The 24,634-nt window shown below is 43.6% G+C and overlaps 1 protein-coding gene and 1 long non-coding RNA gene across 4 annotated transcripts; both read left to right on the top strand.

Annotated features, from left to right (window-relative positions):
- Nucleotides 1–2,218: 2,218 nt before the first annotated feature.
- LOC143166458 (uncharacterized) lies at nt 2,219–7,527 on the top strand. Its single transcript, XR_012996402.1, has 3 exons — nt 2,219–3,387; nt 4,424–4,533; nt 7,135–7,527. It is a non-coding gene; the product is annotated as an uncharacterized LOC143166458 (long non-coding RNA).
- A 53-nt stretch (nt 7,528–7,580) lies between these two features.
- PRPSAP2 (phosphoribosyl pyrophosphate synthetase associated protein 2) lies at nt 7,581–23,642 on the top strand. Of its 3 annotated transcripts, none has more exons than XM_076350824.1 (13): nt 7,581–7,748; nt 7,856–7,981; nt 10,193–10,312; nt 10,927–11,077; nt 12,231–12,283; nt 12,405–12,471; nt 13,495–13,667; nt 14,643–14,758; nt 18,280–18,335; nt 20,727–20,875; nt 21,623–21,693; nt 22,414–22,560; nt 22,961–23,642. In XM_076350824.1, exons 4-13 carry the CDS (start codon nt 10,959–10,961, stop codon nt 23,117–23,119), a joined length of 1,110 nt encoding a protein of 369 aa, XP_076206939.1. In that variant the 5' UTR covers nt 7,581–7,748; nt 7,856–7,981; nt 10,193–10,312; nt 10,927–10,958; the 3' UTR covers nt 23,120–23,642. The 3 variants fall into 3 exon arrangements, with proteins under 3 accessions (XP_076206939.1, XP_076206937.1, XP_076206940.1); XM_076350822.1 differs by having other exon boundaries at nt 7,832–7,981; XM_076350825.1 differs by lacking the exon at nt 7,856–7,981.
- The last annotated feature ends 992 nt before the right edge of the window (nt 23,643–24,634 follow it).

Raw genomic sequence — 24,634 nt, 5'->3', positions numbered from 1 at the left:
CTTGGTGATCGAACCTGACTGAGCATGCTCATCTTTGGTAACAGAACAACTAGATAAAAGGATTAAATACCCAGAATTTGGAAACAAACCACTGGCATTAGCAGCAACTCTCGTGACTGAAGTAGACAGGACTCGACCTGGGTGTGAGGACTTGCCTGGGGCACTCTGTCCATGTGGATCTGATTGCCAGAGTGCAGTTCTGGCTTATGGGTGGGTTTCAGACCTTTTGGTACATTTGAAAACCAGCGGTTCGGAGAAGAAGGAAGAGCAAGCGTGGCTGAGCTGGGTCTGCTCAAGTTTCACGCTTGCAAACTGCTCGGGATGAAGACGGTGGGGGTTTTCTTCCCAGCCTCGATCAGCCTCTGAACCGCTTTAATTTTCATAAGTAGAAAATGTTGGTCACGTAAAAGGGAACGGCAGTGTTGAGGTGCTGTCGTTCCCAGCCCATCCTAGGCAGCTGAACGCGCAGGTGACTGTATCACACCTCCCTCTCCTGGCCTGCCCCAACTGCCTGTAAAATGGCCCAAGCTACCATTTGCCCCATTCATCCTGCCAGAAACCTGCCTTGGAGCCTCATTGCTCTGACGGCTGGAAAATCTCTGACTCCCAGCCTGAACATACAAATTTACACGTACCTCACCATTCTGCGTGGATGACATTACCGAGCGTGAGCTGTCACTTGAACATGTTAGGGATTAATTATGGGTCTGCTGGGCCACGCAATATTAAATGAAGGTCGTGATCCCACAGGCATGCATGTACTTAACCTTAAATTCACGCATAAACCCGCTGAGAACAGGGAATGTAACAAGACCATCCATATGTCAAGCATGAGTGAACAGAGAGATTTACCCTTTACCACAAATTGCTGCCTGTCATCCAGATAAAACTGCAATGTTTGCTATGCAGCGTGCAACTCCGGGGCTATTTACTTGCTCCTGGTGGTAAACTACAGCATCGATTGCAGTGTCAAGGTTGTGCAGACCAGCGTTTGCTCTTTCTGGTTTTCCTTATCTGTTTGCAGAGCCCACGTAATTCCTTGTGACAAGAGGCTCTGAGAGTGTCGGACCAAGGCCTCGGACTCCTGTCGTGCCTCTCTCCTCAGCCCAGCACCCTCGAAGGTCAGGACTTGAAGTATTGACCTGGTTTGTGGTAGGAAAGAAAGCGATTTTCTGGGTCATTTGGACATCCAAGGTGGGTACAGGATTCCCATGGGACAACACGATTTAAATGAAGCAGAATGTCTGGGTGATCTAAGGAATTACCACTCGAATGCCGGTAGGTAACTAACCTACAGAGCACCATCTCCTCCCTGGCATCCCAGCCAAGCCCAGCACGCCTTTCGCGCAGCAGCTCTGTTTCATCGGCTAACCCCGTTCGACTCCAGACCCGAGACCAAGCTGCTCTCTCTCTCTCTCTCTCTCTTGCAATATCCCTCCCAGAAGTTGCTTCCGCTCTAAGTGGCACGTTATTACGCCTAAGCAAAATAGCGTGTCTTTACAAAGCTGAACGTCTCCCTGCAGGATGGGGAAGGGGCTGAGAAAGCTTTTAGACAGCCATTCCTGAGAACACTTGCCAAAATCCTGTTGGGAGAAAAAAGGGGGAAGTGAATGTTTTATCGATGGTAACGGCCATTGCTGTGTTACAGGATGCGCTTGAGGTAGAGATGAGTCTGTCACCCCGGGTCTGATCCCTAGCCTTTGTGCAACGAGAAGCCGTGCTGACATCAATACGGGGTCAGGCTGCCAAGGGACCGGTTCCAAGATAAATCTCCCATTGTATCGAGTCCCCTCATGTTCAGACTATCTCATTATCACAGTGCTAATTGTGATAGTCCCTCATTCCCAACTAGGAGGCAGGCTGTTCAGTCTCTCTGGTACTTGTGTTTGTCATGCGCTTACCTAGAAAAGCTTGAATGAAAAAAAAAAAACCGGGAAATCTTTTCCAAAGGCATGGAAATGATCCAAAGAGGTTGAAGGACTTTTGGCAGCTGTGCCCCCCTCTGACGCAGCTTTGCTCTCAAGGCTCTTTCAGATGCGATCGGATGGGTGGAACAGCCCGACCCCCCCCAGTATTTGCAGTCATTGAGAAAGGTGCTGAACCCGCTGCCCCGCTGGCGTGAGGCCCTCATTGGTCCCGCGGAGGGGCCGATCCGACAGCCCCGCTCATACAAACAGCGGGCTGGGAGGCGCGGAGCCATTGGGGCGTGCGGGGCTCTTCAGGCAGAGCCGTTGGGGCGTGCGGGGTTCAGGCTGTGCACGGGGGGAGCCTTAGCTGAGAGAATAAGCAAGATTTGATAGTCAGAGTGTTTGGTGTGAATTAGCAGACCAGGGTGAGCAGTCTGATGAGGTCATTAATACTTTGGTGTTGGGCAAGGTAAATACAGAATCACCAAAGCATCTTGGTGAAGAGCTCAGAAAGACTTGGCGGGTGATTTTTGGTTAGAGGTTTTGTCACAGGTTCTGCCTTCTGAGTGCAGAAACTGCGCTGGCCGGAGCTGTGGCCCAGAGCTGCCCTCCAAGGAAGGTAGCAAGGGACAGTGATACTTCACTGGCCGGCGTAGATGGGAAGAATTACGTCATGGGGTCAGTTCGGGTGAGGGATGACAGACCCCTGTATGCTGAAAAGAGAATTGGCAGAATCCAATTACGGCCTGGTTGTGTCCTGTCCTGATTCAATCACAGGCCTAAGTGGCACTGGATCGGCGTTACAGTTTTGGTCAGACTAGGGTCTAGCAGGATGGTAAGATGTTCTTACATCTTTAGTGCAAGAGAAAATAACTGTTTTAATCATGCTGAGGGATAACCATGGTGTAACTGGGTCTTGTGACACAGCTGCTTCTGTAACGAAGACAGGATCTTAGACAAAGACGTATCAAGAATCTCAAGGAGTTAAAGCCTGGGGTGAATTGGAGCATGCAGCTGGTCCTCGACAGCCGTGGATTATTGCTATGCCTGGCAGTTCTACACTGTTTTAGCAAGTACGTAAGTCAGGGATCTCAACAAGAGCTGTCGCTGCCTTGCTTTGGAGGAGAGAGTACAGCAGGTTAACTCTGGAGCTGTGCGAAGCCGCAGAGATATCGGGGAGAAAACCAGCCAAGGAGGATGTGGCAAGCGGTAGCTCAAGAGGAGAAGGTATTTTCTCCTTGGGACCTGGATGAGAGCATGGAAATAGAAACTGGGCTCAGAACAGTTAAGAGGAAAGAGGGAGAAAAGAGTGGGAGCTAAGACAGCCTTGAAAGTACCGGCAGCATGATGGTAGGTGCAGATGAATGGGAGGGGACTGCAGCAGGCGAGGAAGTTCTCATTAAGGAGAACTTAACGAGACAATAAAAGCCTCTGTGCAACCTAGCAGTCCCCATGCCTTTCCTCTGGTGAGACTTTCCCGGTGAGTAAAATTTTTAAGTGTCCCGCTCTTGAGCTTGGGGAATGGACTTGTTAGATAAGGTCAAGTCAAAGACAGCGCACGGAGGTCTGACAGCAGAACCTCTTCCAGAGCTTGCTGAAATCAGGCAGGAAACAATATGGCAAGTTAGAGGACCGGCATTGGTAAAAAGTTTCTCTGTAAAGGAGAGATATCGGTAATAGTGTAAGTGGTGCAGGCCAAGCCTCACCCAGGTCTCCTCAGCCTTTCTTAGCGTAGCAGCTGGGTGAGGGTCCCACCCAACATGGGAGTTAACCTGCTGTTGCTGATCCAGGGTCAGTCCTGATCAGCACCAAACTGGGAAGGGAACGGGGTTCTCTTTGCTGGTTGCACTTTGGTCCTTCCCTGCACCTCTCCCAGCTTCTGCTTGGCTGTACGGGGCACGGTTGGTACCAAATCTTTCTTTACACCCCCCAGCCTATCTCGGTGCATGCAAAGCACAGGATCTTTTCTCCTGTACTGAATTCTGCTCCAATTTGCAAGCCTGCTCTGTAGTGACCTGTGACTAACTCAAGCCATTCCCGCGTGTTCACTAAATGCCTGTACAGGGCACGATGCACGCGCACCCTCTGTTTGTGGAGGAGCTGTAGCTTAGTGCAGTAAATGGCAAGTCACGCTAGGACCCAGTAGGTAGGACAGAGAGGAACGGAGTGTTCGGCACTAACTGTGTAACTGTTCAAATTCCCTAAAATGACATGACTTCACTGTCCGGTTCAACCGCTTCTGTCTAAAGGCGAATCGAAGGGCAAACCACATCTGTAAACCGAAGGTGATGGATGTTTACTGGCTGTTATGCAGACTTTGCAGGACAGAACTGCACACAAACACAGCAAAGCAAAGAGAATCTGCGAACAAAGCAAAAGGCGCTACTGCCGGTTCTTGTTTTAGGGCAGTGTTTGTTCAAACCCTTGCCCTCTCATCCAGCTTGAGACGTTTGTTGTGCGCAGTGACTTGTTAAACGCTGGGTATTCCAACAAGCCTCCCTTCTCTTTGTTTGAAGGCTGGTTGGAGATACCCCCGTGCTGAAGCTGATGCGGCGGATCTGTTAGTCACTGCAGGCTGACCCGGAGCTGAGAGCGCGGTTAGGAACAGGAAAACAAACTGAACTCGGTGAGTCTTTCAGTCAAAGCTCCATGACTCGGGAGGAACAGGACTGTAACAAAATGAGTCGGTGCCTATTTCCTGCAGACGGCCAAGCTACGGCCAGGCAGTAATACTTGATGAAACAATAAGAGAGTGCTATCTACTTACATAGCCCTTCACATAGATAAGACATGTTCTCTGCTCCGGGGCCTTTTTTAAGGCTCATTGGTTCCCAGACGTGGGTAATGCTATTTTTCCAGATCACTCCCAAAGAATTATAAAATTATTCCTCCCTCCCTTGATTCGGAAATACATTTATAGCCGCTTTGAGTTCTGCCTCCCTAGCTGGGTAATGTCCAAGTTGGCATCTTCTGGAAATCAGACAGAGTCTCTCCCAAGGCAGTAAAGCTGAAGGCAGGGGAGGAGGGAGGTGGTGGCCTTTAGGCTGTGCTCAGCGTGGAGGTGCCTGTGTGCCGCAGAACCTCCCAGCGGGCTCAGAGGGGCTGCGTAGGGTAGAGGATGCTTTCGGGATGCCTCGTAGGACCAACCATTGGGAGAGACCGAACCTATTCACAGGGCTCTGTTAGGATTAAATCAAAACGTTTCTTTAGCGTACCATGTCTGATAATTCTCCCTGTCAGGTGGTTTGGTAGGTGAGTTTTAACATCCACCTTTTTAAAAAAAAAAAAACCAAACAAACAAACAAAAAAGCCACCCTGGCTGAGCAGTGATGGATGGAGCTCAGGAGATTGGATGACAATAGCATTTGTCTTCTCTCAGGTGATGGATGCAGGCTGTCGCACAGCCAAGCACTGGATGAGCAGTGCCCTTCACCTTGGCTGGACTAGGTGTGGGGGTTTTTTTTTTTGCACATCTCTGCTTGCCAGGGTTGCATCTGGATTAAGAACAACAAATCTCTGTGAGCCAGTATATTCACACCCAGCGGTTTTTCAGAATTCCTTAGATGACTGCTAATTGAATCATTCTAAATGAAATAAAACCCAGGTGCTCATTTTGAGGCAACTGTTTGTTAAACTCTTAGCATTTGGGTAGCATATTGTAAAATTAACAAATCCCTCTCCCTTGGGAGCTGAGATTCAAACTTACATTCTTCTGATGAGGAAAACAGGGGTGGGAAAGAAATTTATTTGGTCTAAGAAAACAAAGGCAGTAGCCTTATAAAAAGGATCAGAAGACCGACTCTTTTAGTTCCTGGTCCTGTGGTTTGCTTAAGCAATGTCAGGAATTTGGGGCAGCACGAATCAAATAGTCAGCAAATTCTGGGTGCCCTAGGGTATTGAAAAATGCTTCTGGGGAAGGCTGCTAATTGCATTATGGGTCAGTGCTTCACCATGTGTTGTTTCTAGCTGTTTTGCCTTAAACTGCTCTGCCATACCAGCCTGTAGTGAAATCCTGCAGTGAACACTGATGCTAAGAGAGAAATCTCTGCCCTGCAAAGAGGCTAACAAAAAGCTCAAACCCCCCCTTCCCCTTTGTCCTAAAAGACCCCAAACAAAACAAAACAAGAACCTACTAGGGTCAACGACCCTGAATCAACTGCGGAAGCACCAGCCTGTAAGCAGAAAAATAGAGACCGAGAACGGTGCGGGTGGTGAGGCAGTAGGAGAGGTCCATCCTCTTACACCTAAGCGTAATTCAGAAGAGACTCTAGGAAAGGCAGAGGATCATTGCTGCATCTCTGTGAGCGTACAAACAGGCTTATGGCCTCTCTGCTCACATATTTCAAGCAGATGTCTTCGCTTTGTGCGGGCGGTACAAATGGAGTGCTCTACATCTGGCAGCTGCTCAGTGGCTCCAGGTTAAATCGCTCTCCTTCCCCAGCTCTGGCTCTGTCAAAAGAGGAAAAAAGGAGACAATTGATGAAGTGTTGGAATGCAAGAAGCAATGAGCGAATGTTGTGAAATATGGGGAACCACTGGCGTGTGGATATTGAAAATGGAAAATACAGCTCATAATGGCAGAAACTGCAGTTTCAAAATATGAATCTAAATGTTGTCCTTTTGCAGGCACGTTTGGTGCGCAGTCCTGGCAGCTGTGGCTTTTCTTCCTCTTTCATGCTAAGGCCAGCACAGACAGAAGTATCTGCTGGGTGCTCAAGGCCTTGCTCCACCTTGCAGACCAGGAATAATTAAGTTTAATTGCTTTTTGTGAGAAAAGCTGCAGCAGAAAGTACCCGATTTGTACCCATATGCTAAATGCTAAAATTCTGATCCATAAAATGCTGCTGATCTTGGGTGTGCTGAAAAGCGTAATTTAAAACAGCCTCTAGTTACCCAGTTAGTGGGAAAACATGGGGCTTGTTTATTTACTTAGGAGGGGGAGCCCTGGCAGACCCTCCTGTGTCTGTGCAGGATGACTGTAACTTTGTCGAAGCAGTGAAAGGACACAACTTTTGTCATGGGTGCTGCTCTGTGATAAAGCTGGGCTTTAAAGAGAGTGACTAAAATGAGCATCTTGCTGCAGATGTCAAATGCATCTTCATCCAGTTTAACCTCTGTTATGCTGCAAGGAGGGCCCCGATAGGGGACTCTGGACAAATCGCATACGCTCTTGACAGTATAAAGGAACCGAGACAACTAATTGGTTTTCTTTTTATTTACTTTCCAGGAAAGCTTCCTTCTCTACAAACACTGCTGGGTCTGATGGCAAAGCCCAGCTGGTATCCCGGTGCCCGGCGGGGATGGCGAGGACCCATGGCTGTGGTGGTGGTGCCCAGAGCAGCGCGGCGGTCGGCCATCCCTCTGACAGGAGCTCCGAAACCTGGCACCTTGCGGATATCCGCTGGTTTATGCCGTATGGACTTTGCACCGGGGCTCTCCCAACCCTGGTGGGGGACGTTACCCACCCATCGTGCTCTTTCTTTTTTCCGGGGAAAGCTGAAATCCGGCGTTGATACCGGGGTCCCCACAGTATACCCCCCTCCGGGTCCCCCCCAGCATCGCGGGGGCGAGGGGGAAAGATGGCGCCGGCAGCGGCTCCCCTCAGCCGCGCCGCGAGGCCGTGGCGGGAAGGCGGGGGGGGGGGGGGGGGGGGGGGGGGGAGGGCGTCGCCTCGCGCCCGCCCCTCGCGCGCCCTCCCTCTCTCCCCCTCCCTCCCTCGCGCGACGCCGCCATCTTGCAAGCGGACAACCGGAGGGGCTGAGCTCCGCCGCTGCCTCTGCCTCTCCCCCTCCCCTCCGGCCGGGCTGCCTTCTCCCGGGGCCGGGGGGCCGGAGCCGGCAGGTAAGGCCTTCAGAAAGGGGCGCGCCCGCCCGCTCAGCCCACTTCAGCCGGCTGTGTGAGGGCAGGACATCCTCCTTCCTCAGTGCTCTCTCCTCTTCCCCACACAGGGTTCCGCCGCCTGAGGAAGGGGTTTCGTCGCCCTCCCCTCAGGGGCCCTGTGGGAGGGGGGCCCCTCTCCTGGGCCGCCTCTCTGCTCTGCGACCGGCGGCTCCTCGCCGTCTCCAGCCCTACAGGTGAAGGGGAGCGGCGTGCTCGCTCCCACGCTGGGGGCTGCGGCGTGCCCAGGCCTCTCCCCCGAGGGGAGGGAAGGGATCCTCAGGTACCCTGGGGTGCCTGGGCGGGCTTCCCTCCCCAGGGCGTGTGTAACCCACCTGGAGTAGCTGAAGGACTTGTAGGGAGGTGTGGGGTGGAAGGGTCGACCCTCTGCCGTTTAGCCCAGGGCGATAGGTTAGTGTGGAGGGCCCTTCTGGGGCCGGGGAAATTCCCCGTGGGGAGATGGGTGATAAGGTTCAGTTTTCCTCCAGCCCGTGGGAATCAATTGTTCAGTACCGTGGTTATCCCAGACAGTTATTCCTGCCTCTGTTGCTTTCTGTGTGGACATGCTCAATTCGTGGTGTAAAGCCAGTGGGAGTAGGGTGTCATGTGTACCCAGTCCAGAAATTACTGTGTTCATCATGATGTGTCTGTGTAACTGTGTGCAGCCCAGAAGAAAGGGTAGGAGTTTGCAGGCTGCAGCCTGCTCTGTGGTGCGTGTGTTCTCCCAAATCTGCTGCAGGCTTGGAAGATTTGTCCACCTCAAGCCAGAGAGTTATGGTCCCACATACCCTGTGGAGTCATGTCTTTACACATCTAATAAAGTTTTGTGAGCTTATTGTCATCCCAACACCTGTTTCAAGGTTGATACATCAATATACCTCTACAAATGCAGCTTCTCCCCGCCACACACACACTGTAGCCCACTTCTTGCTGCTGAAGTACATCTGCCAGAAAGTTGACCTATGGTTATGTGAAGAGCTATGTTCAGTGTTGCTTGTGAATATGTCAGTGTCTTACTGTGGTGTAAAATGCACCCTGAACAATAATCAGGAACCAACAACTCTTGTCTTTCAGCAGCTCTCTTAACTCTCATTTCCCTCATCCATGGAGAAAAGAAGGTAACACAATTGGAAAAAAACCTGTGTCTTCAGAACACCACGTGAATACTTTTAGTAACATTGAAAGTTGTCTCTACGTTGTTCCCATCTAATCACACAAGCAGGGTGCTTTCAGGTGTTGTTTTGAGACCTAAAAGCATTTCTAGTACATGCTTGCTTTGTTGGATTTAAGATGTATCTTTAATACCATTATAAATATTTGACGGATGAGGGACATTAGTTAACAGCTGGGAGTTAGAGAGAGTAAGTGTGCAGCAGACCAAAGGAAGAAACACTAGCTAAGACAGATGTTTTTAATTCTCCTTAAATTGTTGGGTACTTAGTTTGGGAATGACATAGGGATATAGCTGAGCTTTAGACTGGATGTCTGTAACCATACTGCCTTCTAGGATTTTTTTTTTTTTCTTCTCATCTGAAAGCAAAGGCTGAAAGGGATGGGGTCTTGCTTTAGTGGTAAAGGGGGGTACACCACGTTCTAGGAGAGTCAAAACATCTAGGCGTTCAAATTCTGTTGCTGAAGTTGTAGCTACTTGTGCTCTCTTTCTGCACATTTTGGAGGTTTTGATGACAGGCAGGTTTTCACTCAGAGCAACTGAGCATAGCACAGCCTCTTGATGAAGAGATTTGTTGTTAGGAAGTTCCTGACTTCACTTTAGCTCTTAATTGAGAATGAATTGGGTACAGTTTCTGTGATGAGGTCAAACTGAGCAAGAGTATGTCTCATTGCAAAGGTGGGCTGAATGAGTTTATAGAGTTAGCCAGCTGTTCCTGTAAGTATGAAAACTTGTTTTTCTTTTAGATGCTGTTTTGGAGTATTTAATAGTTGATACACCATCAGGTTTTTGTAACGGATTACGTGTGACTATTAGATAATTATGTTTCTCAGCAGGGAGTTGTTTACCAGGAAAGAAGTTACTGATTTATCCTGACTTCTGTTTACTTTGTTCTGAATTATGCCACTTGTATTTGATATTTTCAGTCCCCTACATAATGCTGAAATGGATGATGAAGGATTGGACTATTTATACAGCAAAAGTGAAGTGCTGTAGCCTAGGATTTTTTTGAGTTGAATGCTACTTTGATCTATCAGTGTCTGCTGGTCAATGGGATTTTTTTTTTCTTTTATTTGAACAAATAGTAGAAGAATTCATGAAAATGCAATGTAACAAGAATAAAAAGTGTCAAGATGGAATCCCATCAAATCCTTGGCGGGATTAATGGTTTGTGCCTTTATTTGGGAAAAAAAATTGCATAAGATTTCCTCTTGATATTTTTCTCCTGTTTTCACAGGAGAAATATTAGTATCAAAGAATGACAACAACTGCTTCACCACTTGGATGCATTGTGCAAGAGGTCATTATTTACAGCTACCAACTTCATTGAACTCTTCCTTACATTTCATCCTTATTTGTAAGTTTATAATTTATTGCAAAGTGATGGAAAGATACGCAGCTATGGAAATAGACTCTTCTAGCCAGTTTAGCAGAGCCAGGACCCAGGAGCTCTGTTTAGCTCAGTTCTACCTCTGACTGGCTTTGTGATCTTGAAAAAGTCAGTAAACGTTGCTCAGTTCTGGAGCATGAACTCGACAAGCTGATGGAAAAGAGAATCTGTGTTACTAGATGATAGCCTGAGGAAAACATTTTAAAAAAGAAAAAAAAAACAAGAAAAAACCTGTTGAAGTTAGGAGGTTGTCTGGGGGGATCTTTGGAGGCCTCCAGGGAAGCATTCTTCTGGAGGGTGCATAAAGCTTGGGGGCAGGAGAAGGAAGGCAAGGCAGGCTGAAGTCTCCTTCTTCGTGCCATATCGTTAGGTATGCTGAGCTAGGTCACTAAACAGCATGGCTTGTGGGTCACAACGTTCTGTAAGGATATATTCCTGGTACTATTAAAGTGGTGATAACAAATATTAAGGATGCTGGGAAATACAGGCTTATGGGAAACACTTCACTTTCTCAACAGAGAAAATTTGTTTCTTTTTTGTTTTTAACATTGTGGCTTTAACAGACCTTTGATATCTTGCAGTCTTTTAGAAGCGGCAAAACAACTTAGGTTTGATGTTTTGTGTGCCATCAACTGAAATTGGAGCCATCATGAATATAACCAAGGGTGGACTGGTGCTGTTTTCAGCTAATTCCAATTCGTCATGTATGGAACTATCAAAGAGGATTGCTGAGTAAGTAAAATCCTGCAGGGCAGCTTAGAATCTTGGTGTTATTATGATGGGACTTATTTTACTGAAGACTGATTTCTCTGTTTAAGGAAAGTTACACAGGAAAACTGCCATGGTTTGCAAGAACATCTAGTGTACTGTATTGCATAGCGTATTTCAACAGATCAATAACAAATAAAATAACTTGTGTTTAAATTGTTCGGTGGCAGGTTGTGATTGGCTGCAGTATGTTGTAGAGAACATGGGGGAAAATTGTTTGGATAGCGTTAAAAAATCACGGCAGAAGTTTTTATCATTTTCTCGTTCTCCTTGTAGCAGTTTTCTTAGATGGCAAAGCTGCATCCATCCTGCTCACTGTGTATTTTAGATGGGGGCATTTGTTCAGCTTTAAATGCATGAATAGGTTCAGCAGAACTTTTATGGCTTAAGGAAATTTTTGCCATGCTACTATAGCAGTATTAGGATGCGTAACATTACCAGGAGTATTGTACATGATGGGTTTCTTCCTGAGGCTTACGTACATAAAGTTAGATATAGATAGGAGGAGAAAGGGGAGTGCAAAGGAGCTGAAATTATGCATTGCAAGGACTTGGGCATGAGTGCATAGCATACTCGATTGTCTCCTTTTTTTAGTGATGGGGGCTTGTGCTAATACTGAAGTGGAATAGACATAGCAGACATTAGTCTTCCATTATTCATCAAACAGAGCTCGCTAGTATTTTCTATTCACTCTACGTTGACATTTTTTCTATAGAGAAGAATGATTTAAAAGCGGTCTTTTAAGCATTGTGCATGTTTATGTTGCCATGTGCATACACATATATATGGCAATATATAGAGAATGTATATAGAAATGCATATTAAAAATTAGAAATTGTTACATAATTTAGTAATCAAGCATCATTTTTTCCGTTGCTCGTTCTTCTGAGCTTGGCTTGAAAATGAGTTCAGCTTAGGCTGCAGTGCAGCGTCTGGAAATTTAGATGCTTTGTTAAGAGATTTCCACTATAATTACTGGTTTTATGGTTTGGGGTTTTTTTTCTTGGTTTTCTCCTGTAAAATATAGCCTTTTCAGTAAGTATTGCATTGTATGGGCTTTGCATTTGTTGTGCCCTTCATTTTCCCATATTGACTTCCATTTTTTCTGCTCCTGCAGGCGCTTAGGAGTTGAGATGGGGAAGGTTCAGGTTTATCAAGAGCCAAACAGAGGTGAGCATTTAATTGTCAAAACTGGAAACTTACCTAACTATGACGTGTATGTATTGGCTCCCCTTTTCTTAGACTGTTGAATTTTGCTATTGCAATTATTACATATTTCTCTTCTTGGCAGAAACAAGAGTGCAGATTCAGGAGTCTGTGAGAGGAAAGGATGTATTTATCATCCAAACAGTCTCAAAGTGAGTAACTGTTTAAAGACACTGTGCTAGCATTTTGACATGGGCTGTCCATAAGAATGCTTCTGTTTTAATTTTTCTTTGCATTTTATGTATATGATACGGTATAATAAGCTTAGATTAACTAGATAGAGGCTTCTCTTTGTGGGTTTTTTGGGTTGTTTGGTGGTTTGTTTTGTTTTTTTGATATGTGCACAAAGAAGACTTCAGTATAAGCTAACCTTCTTATTTTCATTTTCAGTGAACATGTCAATGAAACTTTCCCCTGGGTCTCTGCATTCTTTTGCCAAGTGCATTCTTTTGCTTATGTCATTCTCTTTAAATTTTTCCCTTTTCAGCTACCCTGTCTCCAGCACCGTTAAAAAGTTCCAAATGTAGGAGGATCATTTCCTAGGCAATGTGTCCCGTGATTCAGAAAAAACTTTTTTTTTTATGCTAAGACTTTTTTTTTTTTTTAATTTCTAATGGCAACAGAAATAGTAGGTCTCTTAGTTGATGACCAGTTCTCATCTAAAAAGGTACCCTCCTCAATATTTTCATTTAGGGCAGAAAATAGATGGTAATTGTTAAATATTTAGCCTGCTGTTGGCTTGAACAGTAGAGGAATATGTTGTAAAGTCTGAAACTTTTTTTTTTTAAAAAAAAAAAGCTTATCTATATAAAAAAATAAATTTTGTTTTGTGCATAATAGAAATAGATGTTGGGGATAAATTATGGACTGCTTTGTTAACAGCAACATGCTGTATTGCTAAAAGCCTGAAAATGGTATAACAAAAACTGCTGAATTGCCCAAAAAAGCCAAGTGAGATATTTCATTATTTCATGAAGTGTAATTCTAGTAAGAATTAAAATGCTGGGTCCAGGGCACTTGCCATCCTGAGGTGCACAGCTGGATTCTTAGTGAAGATTGCTCAGTCACCATACTCTCTACTACCCTGGAGTGAAATCCCTGGAGTGGGTATAGATACTGTGTTGATTACAGGATTTTTATGCACGAGATACAGAACTAGATGCTTCTCGTTCCAGGGATGTGAATACTACGATCATGGAACTCCTGATCATGGTGTACGCTTGTAAAACCTCCTGTGCCAAAAGCATTATTGGAGTGATTCCTTACTTCCCCTACAGCAAACAGTGCAAGATGAGGAAAAGGGGCTCCATTGTGTCTAAATTACTGGCTTCAATGATGTGCAAAGCTGGTAAGAATGCAGGTTATTATGAAATAATCAGGTCAACGGGGGCTCCTGCTGTCAGCTTTCAGGTTTAGAGAGGTCTGTGCACAAGTTGGGACTCTGTTTAAAAATAACTGCCAAGTTTTTTGTTACTTTAAAACCCACATACAAAGGAGAATGTAATTAGAAATGTTTCCAAATTATGAGTTCATAAAAAAACCAAACTTGTAACAGCCATTTTACATTGTGTACTACTAAGCTGGCAAAATGAGTCTGCTGGACTCTGCTGCTTTGGGCCATGGTATCTCTCTCTCGTAATACTGTTCTTTGCCTTTCTAACACTCTCAAACAGTTGTGCTTTGTCATTTCTAGCCTGTTTTTTACCTGTTGGATGAGTGTGCTTTGTATCTGTCCTTTACATTTAAGATGATGTGGGAGAATGAGATTATTCATTTTCACAGCCTTCAACACATTTTCTTTTCTGCTCCTTTCCTTTTGCTCCTGTCCCTGGGAAAAATGGGCAGTTACAATGAACACAGTGGGATCTGGTTTCTTATTTTGAGAGAAGTATTTCGATGATTAGGATTTGGGCCCATTTTTCAGGAGTTCAGAACTTGCATGTTAGCTGTGTCGGGGCCTTGCTATGTGGCAGAGGACAATTTATCTTACTAGTGCTTCCATTTTGTCACATGTTGAATGGAGAAAGATCTTACCTGCCTCAGTGTGGCACTACTGAGTCAATTATGTAGAGTGTTCTGAGGTTCTTTTTAAAAGGACACTGTAGAAATCTCGAAACATGATAATGCCGGTGTACTTAAAAGGGACATAGTTAATATGCTATGTACTTTCACTAAGTATAGTATTCTTGTTGTAATGCAGCTTAGAGATTTTGTTCTGGACAAACTTCAGTGAAACTTGTTAGAGAAATAAAGTGTGTGTCTGTTGTTCTCTCTTGCTTTTCTTGATGTGCTTCTCTGTATGTCTTTTTATTTTTTTTTAAAGGACTGACTCATCTTATTACCATGGATTTACATCAGAAGGAAATACAGGGCTTCTTCAATATTCCAGTTGATAACTTGAGAGCATCTCCGTTTTTACTGCAGTACATCCAAGAAGAGGTGAGGAAGGCCTGCTATTACAGTTGCTTTTTAAAATTATTTTCTGTCATGTCTCAAGGCTTCTGAAACAAATTCCTCTGAAAAGACTAACTCTTCAAATAGAATTTTAAAGGGGGAAAGGTCATGTTGGGGCAGAGAGTGGTATTGGGGCAGTTGGTTCTTCTCTTCCCCGCAGGCTTAAGTTTTGCTTTCGTGAAGAGCTGGCGTTTTCTCATCCACGCAGTGATGCTGTTCTGTCTTCTTAGATATATTCCCCTAGCTAGTATTAAAAAAAAAATGAGGATTTTCTTGCTCTTGATGTCTTCTTCCTTTCCTATTTCCCGTTTCCTTGACGTTTATAGGATGGACTGCTTGTGCAGGTGTAATTTATATCGCGTTATGAAAACACTTTGGAAGTTAAGTTGTAAACTATGAGAGAGCCTATCGATCATACTCTGAAAGTAAGGACAGATGACTTCTTGCGTGGAAATCTTCACCTGCTCTTTGTTCAGCATGTCTTGACTTGAGGAGCTTAACTTCTGATGTTCTGTGCGTCCATTTCTCCAGCTTATTTTTATAAGTGCTTTGAGAAGTGCTGCTGGTAGAGTCATACACAAATTGTGCAAATGATAATTGTAGGTATAAGATGCATATTATGCCTCTGACTAATGATAATTTGGAATTAAGCAAATGCTTTCTTCCTGGTGAGAGAAAAAGTTTAGCTCACTCTTTGGAATCCAAGCTATTTCTTTTTATAGAGATATGAATGCCTCAATTTGAAAAACCAAAAAAAAACCAAAACAAAAAAACCCCAAACCCAAAACCAAGCCAACATGATCTTGTTGTGACAGTGTTAAAATCTGTTTGGGGAATCAGTTACCATTTGAATCTATTGTTATCATTTCATTTGGTAATAGAGTCAGAGGATGATAGAACAAAACTCCAGGCTCTGGCTTTGCCACCGTCATTCATCTTGTATACCAGGAGAGAAGTATTGCACATTGTAAGCACTTCATAAGTTAAAAAAAGAAAAAAGTGGAAAACTGAATACGCAGACACAAGACAGGTTGTGCCTTTATATGCTGCTTGAATGTATGGATTATGGTCGATAACAAGATCATGTTCCTGGTTTAATCTTGAAGCACATTTTGATACATGAGCTCTTAGCGGTTTACAAAGAATTGTTGCAGCTTTGAGCCTGGCACTGCTGTGCAGTCTAACAAATGAACATTTGTAGAGATCTGCTGAAGTATGTGTAGAGAGGTCTTAAAGATACTTTCAGTTTTTCATCATTCCTCTGCTTGTCCATGAGATGACTTGCTAAAACTAGAGTTGACTGAATGTATCTGATCACATGGGATCTATACTGGCAAGTACCTTCACCACCCAGGTCACTTATAGTATCTATTCTTAAAAGTTTCATCCAGTGCTGCTCAGGAGGAATTTAGTATTCATCTCAAGTTCACAGTGGCAGCAGCTTGCTGTATATCCTGCATTGTGAATGCCAAAGCACGAAAAACGTTTCAAATGGGAGTTGTGATGGGGTATATTGAGTAGCATGAAATAGAGTCCAGCTTGATAAGAATGGAGGTCACTTGAAAAGCATTTAACTGAAAGTTAAGAGGATGAGGGCTTGTAGTTGTTCCCTGTCGGGAATTTAGGCATAGGTGTGAAGAGAATTACTTGGTGTTCTGGGATTAAGACAGTCCAGTCAGTGAAATTTATGTGGTATAAAAATAATTTGGTGATTTTCCTTTGTATGCTTAGCAAAGGTTCAATACTTAGTGTCTTCTATCTGTCCTGTGTGTACATGTTAATCTTAGAGTGACGTAGCTCTTTGTTACAAGGAGTTGTTGATGTCTTTGGGATGACATTTCTGCCTTTCTGACTTCATTTTTAAAGAGCTGAGAACAAATTGGATAATTTGGCAGGGGAAAAATGAGGCAATGATGTCTGAACGAGATCAAAGCCTTTATTATGTCAAGTGACAGGCCCTGCCTTGTCCATACCTTCCATCATGTTAATCTTTGTGGCCTGTTGTGTTTGTAAAGGACAGAACATGCTGAATTCCCAGTATTATAGGTGGAGTTAGTAGCATTGAGGATTATTAATGTTGCCTGACACGTCCTCAGAAAAGCTCTTGTTTTCAGTTGGTTAGGCCCATGCCCAAATTCAGAACTTAATTTTTTCTTTCCCATGCCTATTTCAGGTAGGCTGCCTTTGGAAATATTCAGCCAGTGTGGTTTGTATGTTTGAGGATAAGGTTGTGGAAGAACTGATCTTGCTTGTGTTTGGAAAAAAACCCCAACTATTTCTATGCTCTGGGACATCTGACAGCAAGGCGATGAACTGCATGTCAGGGTATCATCCCCCCAAATTTGTGAAATTACAACTGTAACAGATCAATTTGCAGGTATTTATTAAAGAGTCTTCCGTCCCTTAACACTGGGATTCTGAGGATTGGATCTGCTCTGTAGGACTTTGCTTGCTATTGCAGCTGAGAGTGGCTGTGGACTATCGTTATGGCAGCCGACAGAAGGACAGACAGGTTCTCTGTATGCTGCTCTCTGTGGCAGACAGATCGTCCCAGGGCAGCACAGTGAAGGAAAATGCTGAGTTTGCAAGCAAGGGGGTAAGATGAGGTCTTAGAGGGAGCATAGATAGCTGTTAGAAAGGAGGACTGGAAGTGCAAGTGGTGGAATGCTCAAGTTGTTGCGAACGAGGAAAGACGAGTCTGATGTGGAGTCACTGTTTGCAGGGAAAATGGAGACTAGGATAAGAAACTTTTGAGAGATGGGGACTAAAATGCTGGCTAAATGGAGAGGGGGAGTCTGGAGTGAAAAGCCAGTATGAGAATGGGGCAGGGCAGGGGCAGCAAAGACTGACTGAAGTACCCGTCGGACCTCAAAATGAAACCCAGACTTCTTGGCCTTACCACTTTGCTGCTGTCGGCATTTGCGGCAGCATCCTCTAGTGCTGATCTGCGTAGGAGACGGTTTGCAGCAATATTAGTCTGTGACTCCAGGATCAGTGCAGTGAATGTGGAATTTTGATCCCTTTTGATGGTCCATATAGTCAGAATGATGTGATGGAGAGGCGTTACTTTTTTTGGTGCACTCTGAAAAACAATAGGAAATAGATGAAATGCTATGTTTTCAAGCGATTAAAGACTGCCACGTGCACGCACAAGACAATTTAAGTTGAACAGGAAACTTTAATTTTGATGATTTCCTGTTTCTTTTAACACTTGGGCTTGTAGCCCTGATGTTCTTCTAAAGCAGTTACTTTTGTGTAATCTGTAATATAACGTGGTGTTTATGAAAGGTTACAGTTTTAAGTTAATATCTGAATTTTCTAAATATGTGTTTTTACTGAGCTGTGAACTCTGATCATGTACCATGGATCTTGAGGTTGCTTTCTTATGTTAGGTAAAATGTTTGATGCTTAAAATTCTTCTGGCAAAATAAAGTTCTCTGATTCTTACTGAGTTTAAATTTGTCTAAAGATATGAAGTAGACATTGCTATCTGTTATTTACTACAGATACCAGACTACAGGAATGCTGTAATTGTGGCCAAATCACCTGCGTCTGCAAAGAGGTGGGTAAGATCTGCTCTCTTATGTTAGAGCAGGAAATCTCTATCGTGATTTTGTTCTTAGGATCGAGTGAAGGACAGATACCCAGTAATGAGAAGATGCAGCCTTCAAATCCCTCCCAATTCTGCTTTGTCAGACGTGTAGTTTTTACATCATCGCTATAATCATAATAAATCTAAGGAGAGTAAAAACCAAACAAACAAAAGGATGAGGTAAATCAATACAGTGCTTAGGATAAAGAAGGTGTTTAATCATACTACATTTGTGTGCATTGACATTATAAATTTCCTGCTGTAAATGAAGAAAAATGGCTGGAAGTATAATGCCATTAATCCAAAGTAATTGCTTAGCATGGTCATAACTTATAACATGGTTGATCAGATCCTAAATATGGATGGCTTACCATCTAGCGTGGTGAAACAGGATTTGATGTGTGAGATGATTTTGATTGTGAAGTCCTTGTTGGCTGAACGACTGTTCTTAATCCATGAAGCTTTTTGGTTGACTATTCCTAAACTCTTTGGAATTACACTGCTGCTGTAAGAGTTGGACGATGGTTTAAGAGATACTGTATTTGCTGTGGCGTCAAACTAGTAGTTTGTTGAAAAGTTATCTAGACTTTCATGCCAAGGAATCATGATACTCTTTGTAAGAAGGGGTTTTGTTATTTTATATAGCAAATCAGAAATGCTTTAATTTGTAGAAGTATAGTGAGGGGAACAACTTTTGTCATCTTTGTTTTCCAGCAGTACTTTTTATGTGATTTCTTTTGTTTTGGCCAGTTATGTTACATTTGCGTGTCTTTGTTTCTTTTACTTGGTGTCGGTCTTGCCTCTTGGGAGTAGGCAGACATTTGTTGAAGCATTTTCATGCTCGTCAAGTAATTGTGCATGCCAGCACATAGTTTACACATACCTTTAACTGATCAGACAGATGAGTTGCACACGTAGCCGATTTGTGTAGGAGAAGATCCCAGAGCTGTATTGTTTAGCTTCTTCACGTGTACATGTGAGCATGTAAGAGTGGTATTTGAGGAGGTACATTGTATTTGGAAAAGGGTGATTGAATGCTTCAGCCTAATCAAGGAGAACGCTTTTCAGATGAACGTCTGCTTGTGGAAGAGAACCTTTGCTTGATGAAGTTCAGAATGTTTCTGTGGTTTCTGAGCTCACTGGAAAATGAATAAATCATTTTACTGTTACTTTGAACTTTATTCAGTTTAATATTGCATTTTAAAGTAACTATTACGGTTTCGTTGATAGGATTATGCCTTCTAAGTCATAACTCTTAAAGTTTGGAATCATAATTTATCTGTAGTTAACTACTTGAAAAAATACCCTAAGTGTATGATAACCTCAGGGCAGAAGATTCTTCATTTTTAATTAACTGAGCATCACGATGGGCGTATTATTCTCTGGACTTTGAGTTGTTTGGATAGTGAAATGAGGCTTAAGCGTAAAGGAGGTGATTCAGGCCACAGGTCTTAGATGCTAACGTTAGAACAAAGTGACTCACTCTGGACATGCCAGTCTCACTTTTGACCAGAAGGAGACCAGATCACTGGCTTAGGCTAGATACCGAACTCTTGGGTGTGGAAGGTAAGGTAGGATGAATCTGCTAATTTTTCCTTGCTGCTTCCAGCATCTGGGATGCTGGATGCAGACAAGCACTGTCTGTGAAATTCCTATTTTCCCGACTCTCTGCTTTCCCCACTCCCCCCAGCTAACCTTATGCTTCTTTACATAAATTTCTCATTTTAGTTGAAGAAATACCTGCAAGGTGAAGGAACTTTTTGTAATCTTGTAAAAATCCAGGCTGTTTAACTTTGAAGAGTGGATTGTCAGGCAAAATAATCGTCTGGATTCTCTTTTCTGTAGGATATCTAAGGTTATATGTGAGAAGGTCAGGGATATCGTCTTTATTTAGTGCACACCTTGCTAAAAATAAATAGGTGAACACTTGTTTTCTGTTTTCATGTGAATATTTTTTTCCCTATTAAATGTAGACAATCCAGACATCTAGGCTATTCTCGGTTACTGTTGGATGAGACCTGCTAAAGCATGGGATCTCAAGAATGCCGAAGGCTAGGAAATGTGTTTTTGACCGTTGGGCAAAACAGAAGGGAGTTATCAGAATTATGTGACTTGCAGCATTTATCCTTCTGCTTCAAGGCCAGTATGGGTACTTTCAAGGTTTTTCTGACTCTCACAAGCTTGGTGAAAACAAGATGCTAAGGGGCAAGTGGTTTCTTCTGTGTGTTTTCCTAAAATTTTAGGATCATTCCATTTTTCCTCTGAAACGCTAGAAATAAAATGGAAGTAGATAAGGATTGTATGTATGTGAATTCTTTTAAATTTAATGTATTTCTATTTGTTTTAACCCTTTCCCTACAGGGCACAGTCATTTGCCGAGCGCTTACGGTTGGGAATTGCTGTGATTCATGGGGAAGCTCAAGATGCTGAGTCTGACATGGTGGATGGTCGACACTCACCACCTACAGCCAAAAATGTAGCTGCTATTCATCCCAGTTTGGAGATACCCAGTAAGTAAGTTTGTGTGTGAAAGTGTTCACCTATCATTTTTTGTGGTTTTGGGGGATAGGGCTGGTAGTGGTGGACCATCAAAAAGGAGTGGTTCTTATAAAAACAGCAGGGGGGGGAAGATTCCTTTTGGATGCTCTTTGTCCGTGGTTTTAGTGCCGGGCCGTGCGTGAGCACTGTCCCCTGTGTAGTAGGGGCTGTGTCATTACAGGTAGTCAGAAGAGCCCCTGGCAGGGAGGGCCCGCTTTTTTGCCATTTACTTTTTCTGCTGGAATTTTTCTGGGGGACAGAGCTAATAAGCTGAGCTGACGCTGGGTTTGAGTGTAGCTCTGTCATGGGCCTTGACAGAGTAACCTTGCTGAATGTGGATGTGATCTATAGCTGCACCAGCAAAACTTCGTTGCGTAAACCTAGTTTGGGTCTCAGTAGGGTGATTGAACTGGCCGTGTCTCCAAGCCACTCTATTCTCTGTACTAAAATTAAGAATTAATTGAATTGGTTAAGAATTTGGGTGTAAATGAATGTAGTTAATACTTTGCCTAAGCTTAAAAAAAAAAAATCATTTATGTACTAAAATCCTGCTGTTTTTTTCCAGTAATGCTGTGATGGTTGAAATAGTTGTTGCTTCACTTCTCTCTATAACAGTGGTGACCCATGCAAAGCAGACATTTCCACACTGGAAGTAAATTGTATAAACTTTCTCTTTCTTTCTCCTCTCTACCCCTCTAAAAAAAATTGCCATTAATAAGTGCTGATTCCCAAGGAAAAACCACCCATCACAGTTGTTGGAGATGTAGGAGGAAGAATAGCAATCATCGTGGTAAGTAGGATGCCATCGCTTTTGATAAATTATATTAAATGTGTTAAAGTTGCAGAAATCGAGTAGATTTTCTGTGGTGTCAGCAACTGAACTTCGGTTGATGGTGGGCTTTCGATACTGCACTTCTTACACCATGAGGCAGCATTCTGCACGCTTACTGAAGCTGACTGTGTGAACTATGAAGTGATCCATGCTGAAAAGCAGCATTTGCACCTTGTTTCCATGAATAGGCCAGATAAAATTCTGTTTAAGTGCTTGCCTCTGAAGGTGAGGAGTTTCAGGTGGTGCTTATACATCAGGTGAGGGGAAAATCGCCATGTTTCTATTCTGTGAGTTTAGAAATGCCAGTGAAGTAGATATGATGCAGTCTTATGGTTTCTCTAAAGCAGAGTGTAATCTCTGGGCTTTTAATGGAAAAGGTCAATTTTCTGTTAGTTTGGTTTTTGAATGAATGTCGGTTGTCCTGGCTTTTCCCTCTTCCCCTCATGGAGCAATCCCTCTGCCCCTTGATGTTGCAGTAGTTTTGGACACTCTGCTTTTCCGCTCTTTCGCACCTACCGTCTAGCTCAGGTGTCTGAAGAACGGCATCAATAAAAATGTCCATTTTGCGTTGGCTGTAAACTGTTACACTCGAAAAAGATGTAATGTCAGTCTGGGTGTGCTGGGTTGATCTGTCTGAGGACGTGGTGACTCTTCACTGACTCAATCTTATTTTGACAGGATGACATTATAGATGACGTTGACAGCTTTCTTGCTGCAGCTGAGACCCTCAAGGAAAGGGGGGCTTACAAGATCTTTGTAATGGCCACACATGGCCTGCTATCTTCAGATGCTCCCAGGCTGATAGAGGAATCTGCAATCGATGAAGTAAGCACGGATTCTGAATTTCTTATCAGATTATTTTGTTTTTTTTCAAGCAAGTGATTTTCTCCTGACTTGATTCTTAAAATATACTGGCATTAAGAATGTAGCTGGGAGGTTCCTGGGCTCAGACGCTAGAATACTAGCGTCTGCGCATCCTTAAACTATAGCAATGGGAAACTAGGGAAGTAGTGGGAGGATGGACTGCCAGTATTAGCAGACTTTTCCCTTCAGGGTGGCGGGTATTTTTGTACCTTCCTTTGGACTTGCATGGCAGAATGAAAGGGAGGAAGGACAGTGCCATTAGTATCCATGGATACGGGGACGTTCCCTTTCGCAGTTCTAATAGGGGAGGTGGAAAACATAATGGAGCTACGTCTTTCTGATCATTTTTTTCTTCCTGTAGGTGGTTGTTACAAACACAATTCCCCATGAAATACAAAAACTCCAGTGCCCTAAAATCAAGACTGTGGATATCAGCATGATCCTCTCAGAAGCCATTCGCAGGATCCATAACGGGGAGTCCATGTCGTACCTTTTCAGAAATATAGGACTGGATGATTAATGCTTTTTATTCTAAAGAAACACCCCGGGCCAAACTGGAAGTGAACAGATAATGAGCTGTGAAGCATCATGCTTACCTTAATATTTCTATTGAGCCACTTTTCATTTTCTCTTGGTTTAAGTATCAAGGTAGAACAGTTTTTAAGAGCAATTTTTTTCTTTGCAGGTTTTTTTTTGGGGGGGGTAGGTGGGGAATAAACATTTTACAAAAAACTGTTCTAGTTGCTTTTAGGTTAGTTGCACTATATACATGATGGAAAAAACCCACAAAACACTTGAGGCAAGAATTTGGCTTCTAAATTAAGCATTCCTTTTCCAAAGCTGCTTGCTACAAGTGCTTTAAAAGATAATAAAATGAAGTGACTGTATAATATTTGCATTTTGAAAGCCAAAAAGGTCGTACTGTTGTATGCAGTTAAGTGATTTTGTAGGAGTGCTTTTATAGAAAAGCATATGAAATATGCACCTGTATTTATTTTCTGCGACAAAGAATAAAGATTTGTTTTGTGTGAGCTTTCTAAAAACGTTCCTGTACTAGTCACTTGTCTTCTAAAGTGTGTCCCCTTAAAAATGATTTGCAGGTATTACGTTACTGAAAGAAATCGAGGTGAATTGATTCTTTTATGCTAATGTGTTGCTTTGGAATATGACCAGGATTCGGGCTTCTTGGCAGTAAGAATAACATGTGTTTTGCTTGTTGTTATAGCGAAACGCCTGCAGACGAGGAGGAGAGGCTGCTTTTCCCTAATACAGATGCTCATTGTCATTTTTCAAGCTGTCTGCTGCTGAGCAGTCTTGTAAAACGCAAAATACAACCTTTCACCATCCGCTTGCAGGTGCTATCACAAATGTTTGTAGATTAGTTGTAATTTGGCAGTTACAGTAGGCTTCCAGTGTGCTGCTTTGCTTCAGGGAATGTGGGAGGGAGCCGAATCTATGGCTGGATGTCAAGGAACCACAGGGAGTTGGGAATATTGTGGGAGGCAGAGGTTCCAGCTGGTAAAATCCCAATCGGCTCGTCACAGGCAGAGCTTAACTTGTTGGGGTTGGTTTTCCCAACCATCCTTAGGTACGCGTGTGTGGAATGGCCGGCTAGCTGCCACGCTGTGAGCTTCCAGGCTCGGAGACTTGGAAGTTCCTGACCTGTTGCAGAGAAAATGGTGGTGGAATTACTGAGCATTTAGGGGTTGTTTGGTCTAACCTCTCTCCATCAGAATGTCCTACAAATAAGTCTAAAACTTTTGGCATGTTCAAAACCAGAAGTGAAAATTAACCTTTGTTGACACCATTTCTCTCTGCTTGAGACAAACTTCCAAGGGCTCTGGAAGGTTCATTTGCTTTTAAGGATAAAACCAGGTTTTTTTCCTTCCCTTGTCTGTCTTGGTACAGCACTGGGAACTGGAAGACCTAGATACTGCTAAAAGATCTACAGTACTTGATCTTGTTGGTACATTCAGCAAGTCAGATGGTGATTTTATTTAAGCAGCTGCGCGTTTCTGTTCAGCTAATGCTGTTC

Source organism: Aptenodytes patagonicus, chromosome 13, assembly GCF_965638725.1.
Source record: "Aptenodytes patagonicus chromosome 13, bAptPat1.pri.cur, whole genome shotgun sequence".
Taxonomy (NCBI): Eukaryota; Metazoa; Chordata; class Aves; order Sphenisciformes; family Spheniscidae; genus Aptenodytes; species Aptenodytes patagonicus.
The sequence above is the reverse complement of the archived record's forward strand: the minus strand, read 5'-3'. Positions and strand labels throughout refer to the sequence as shown.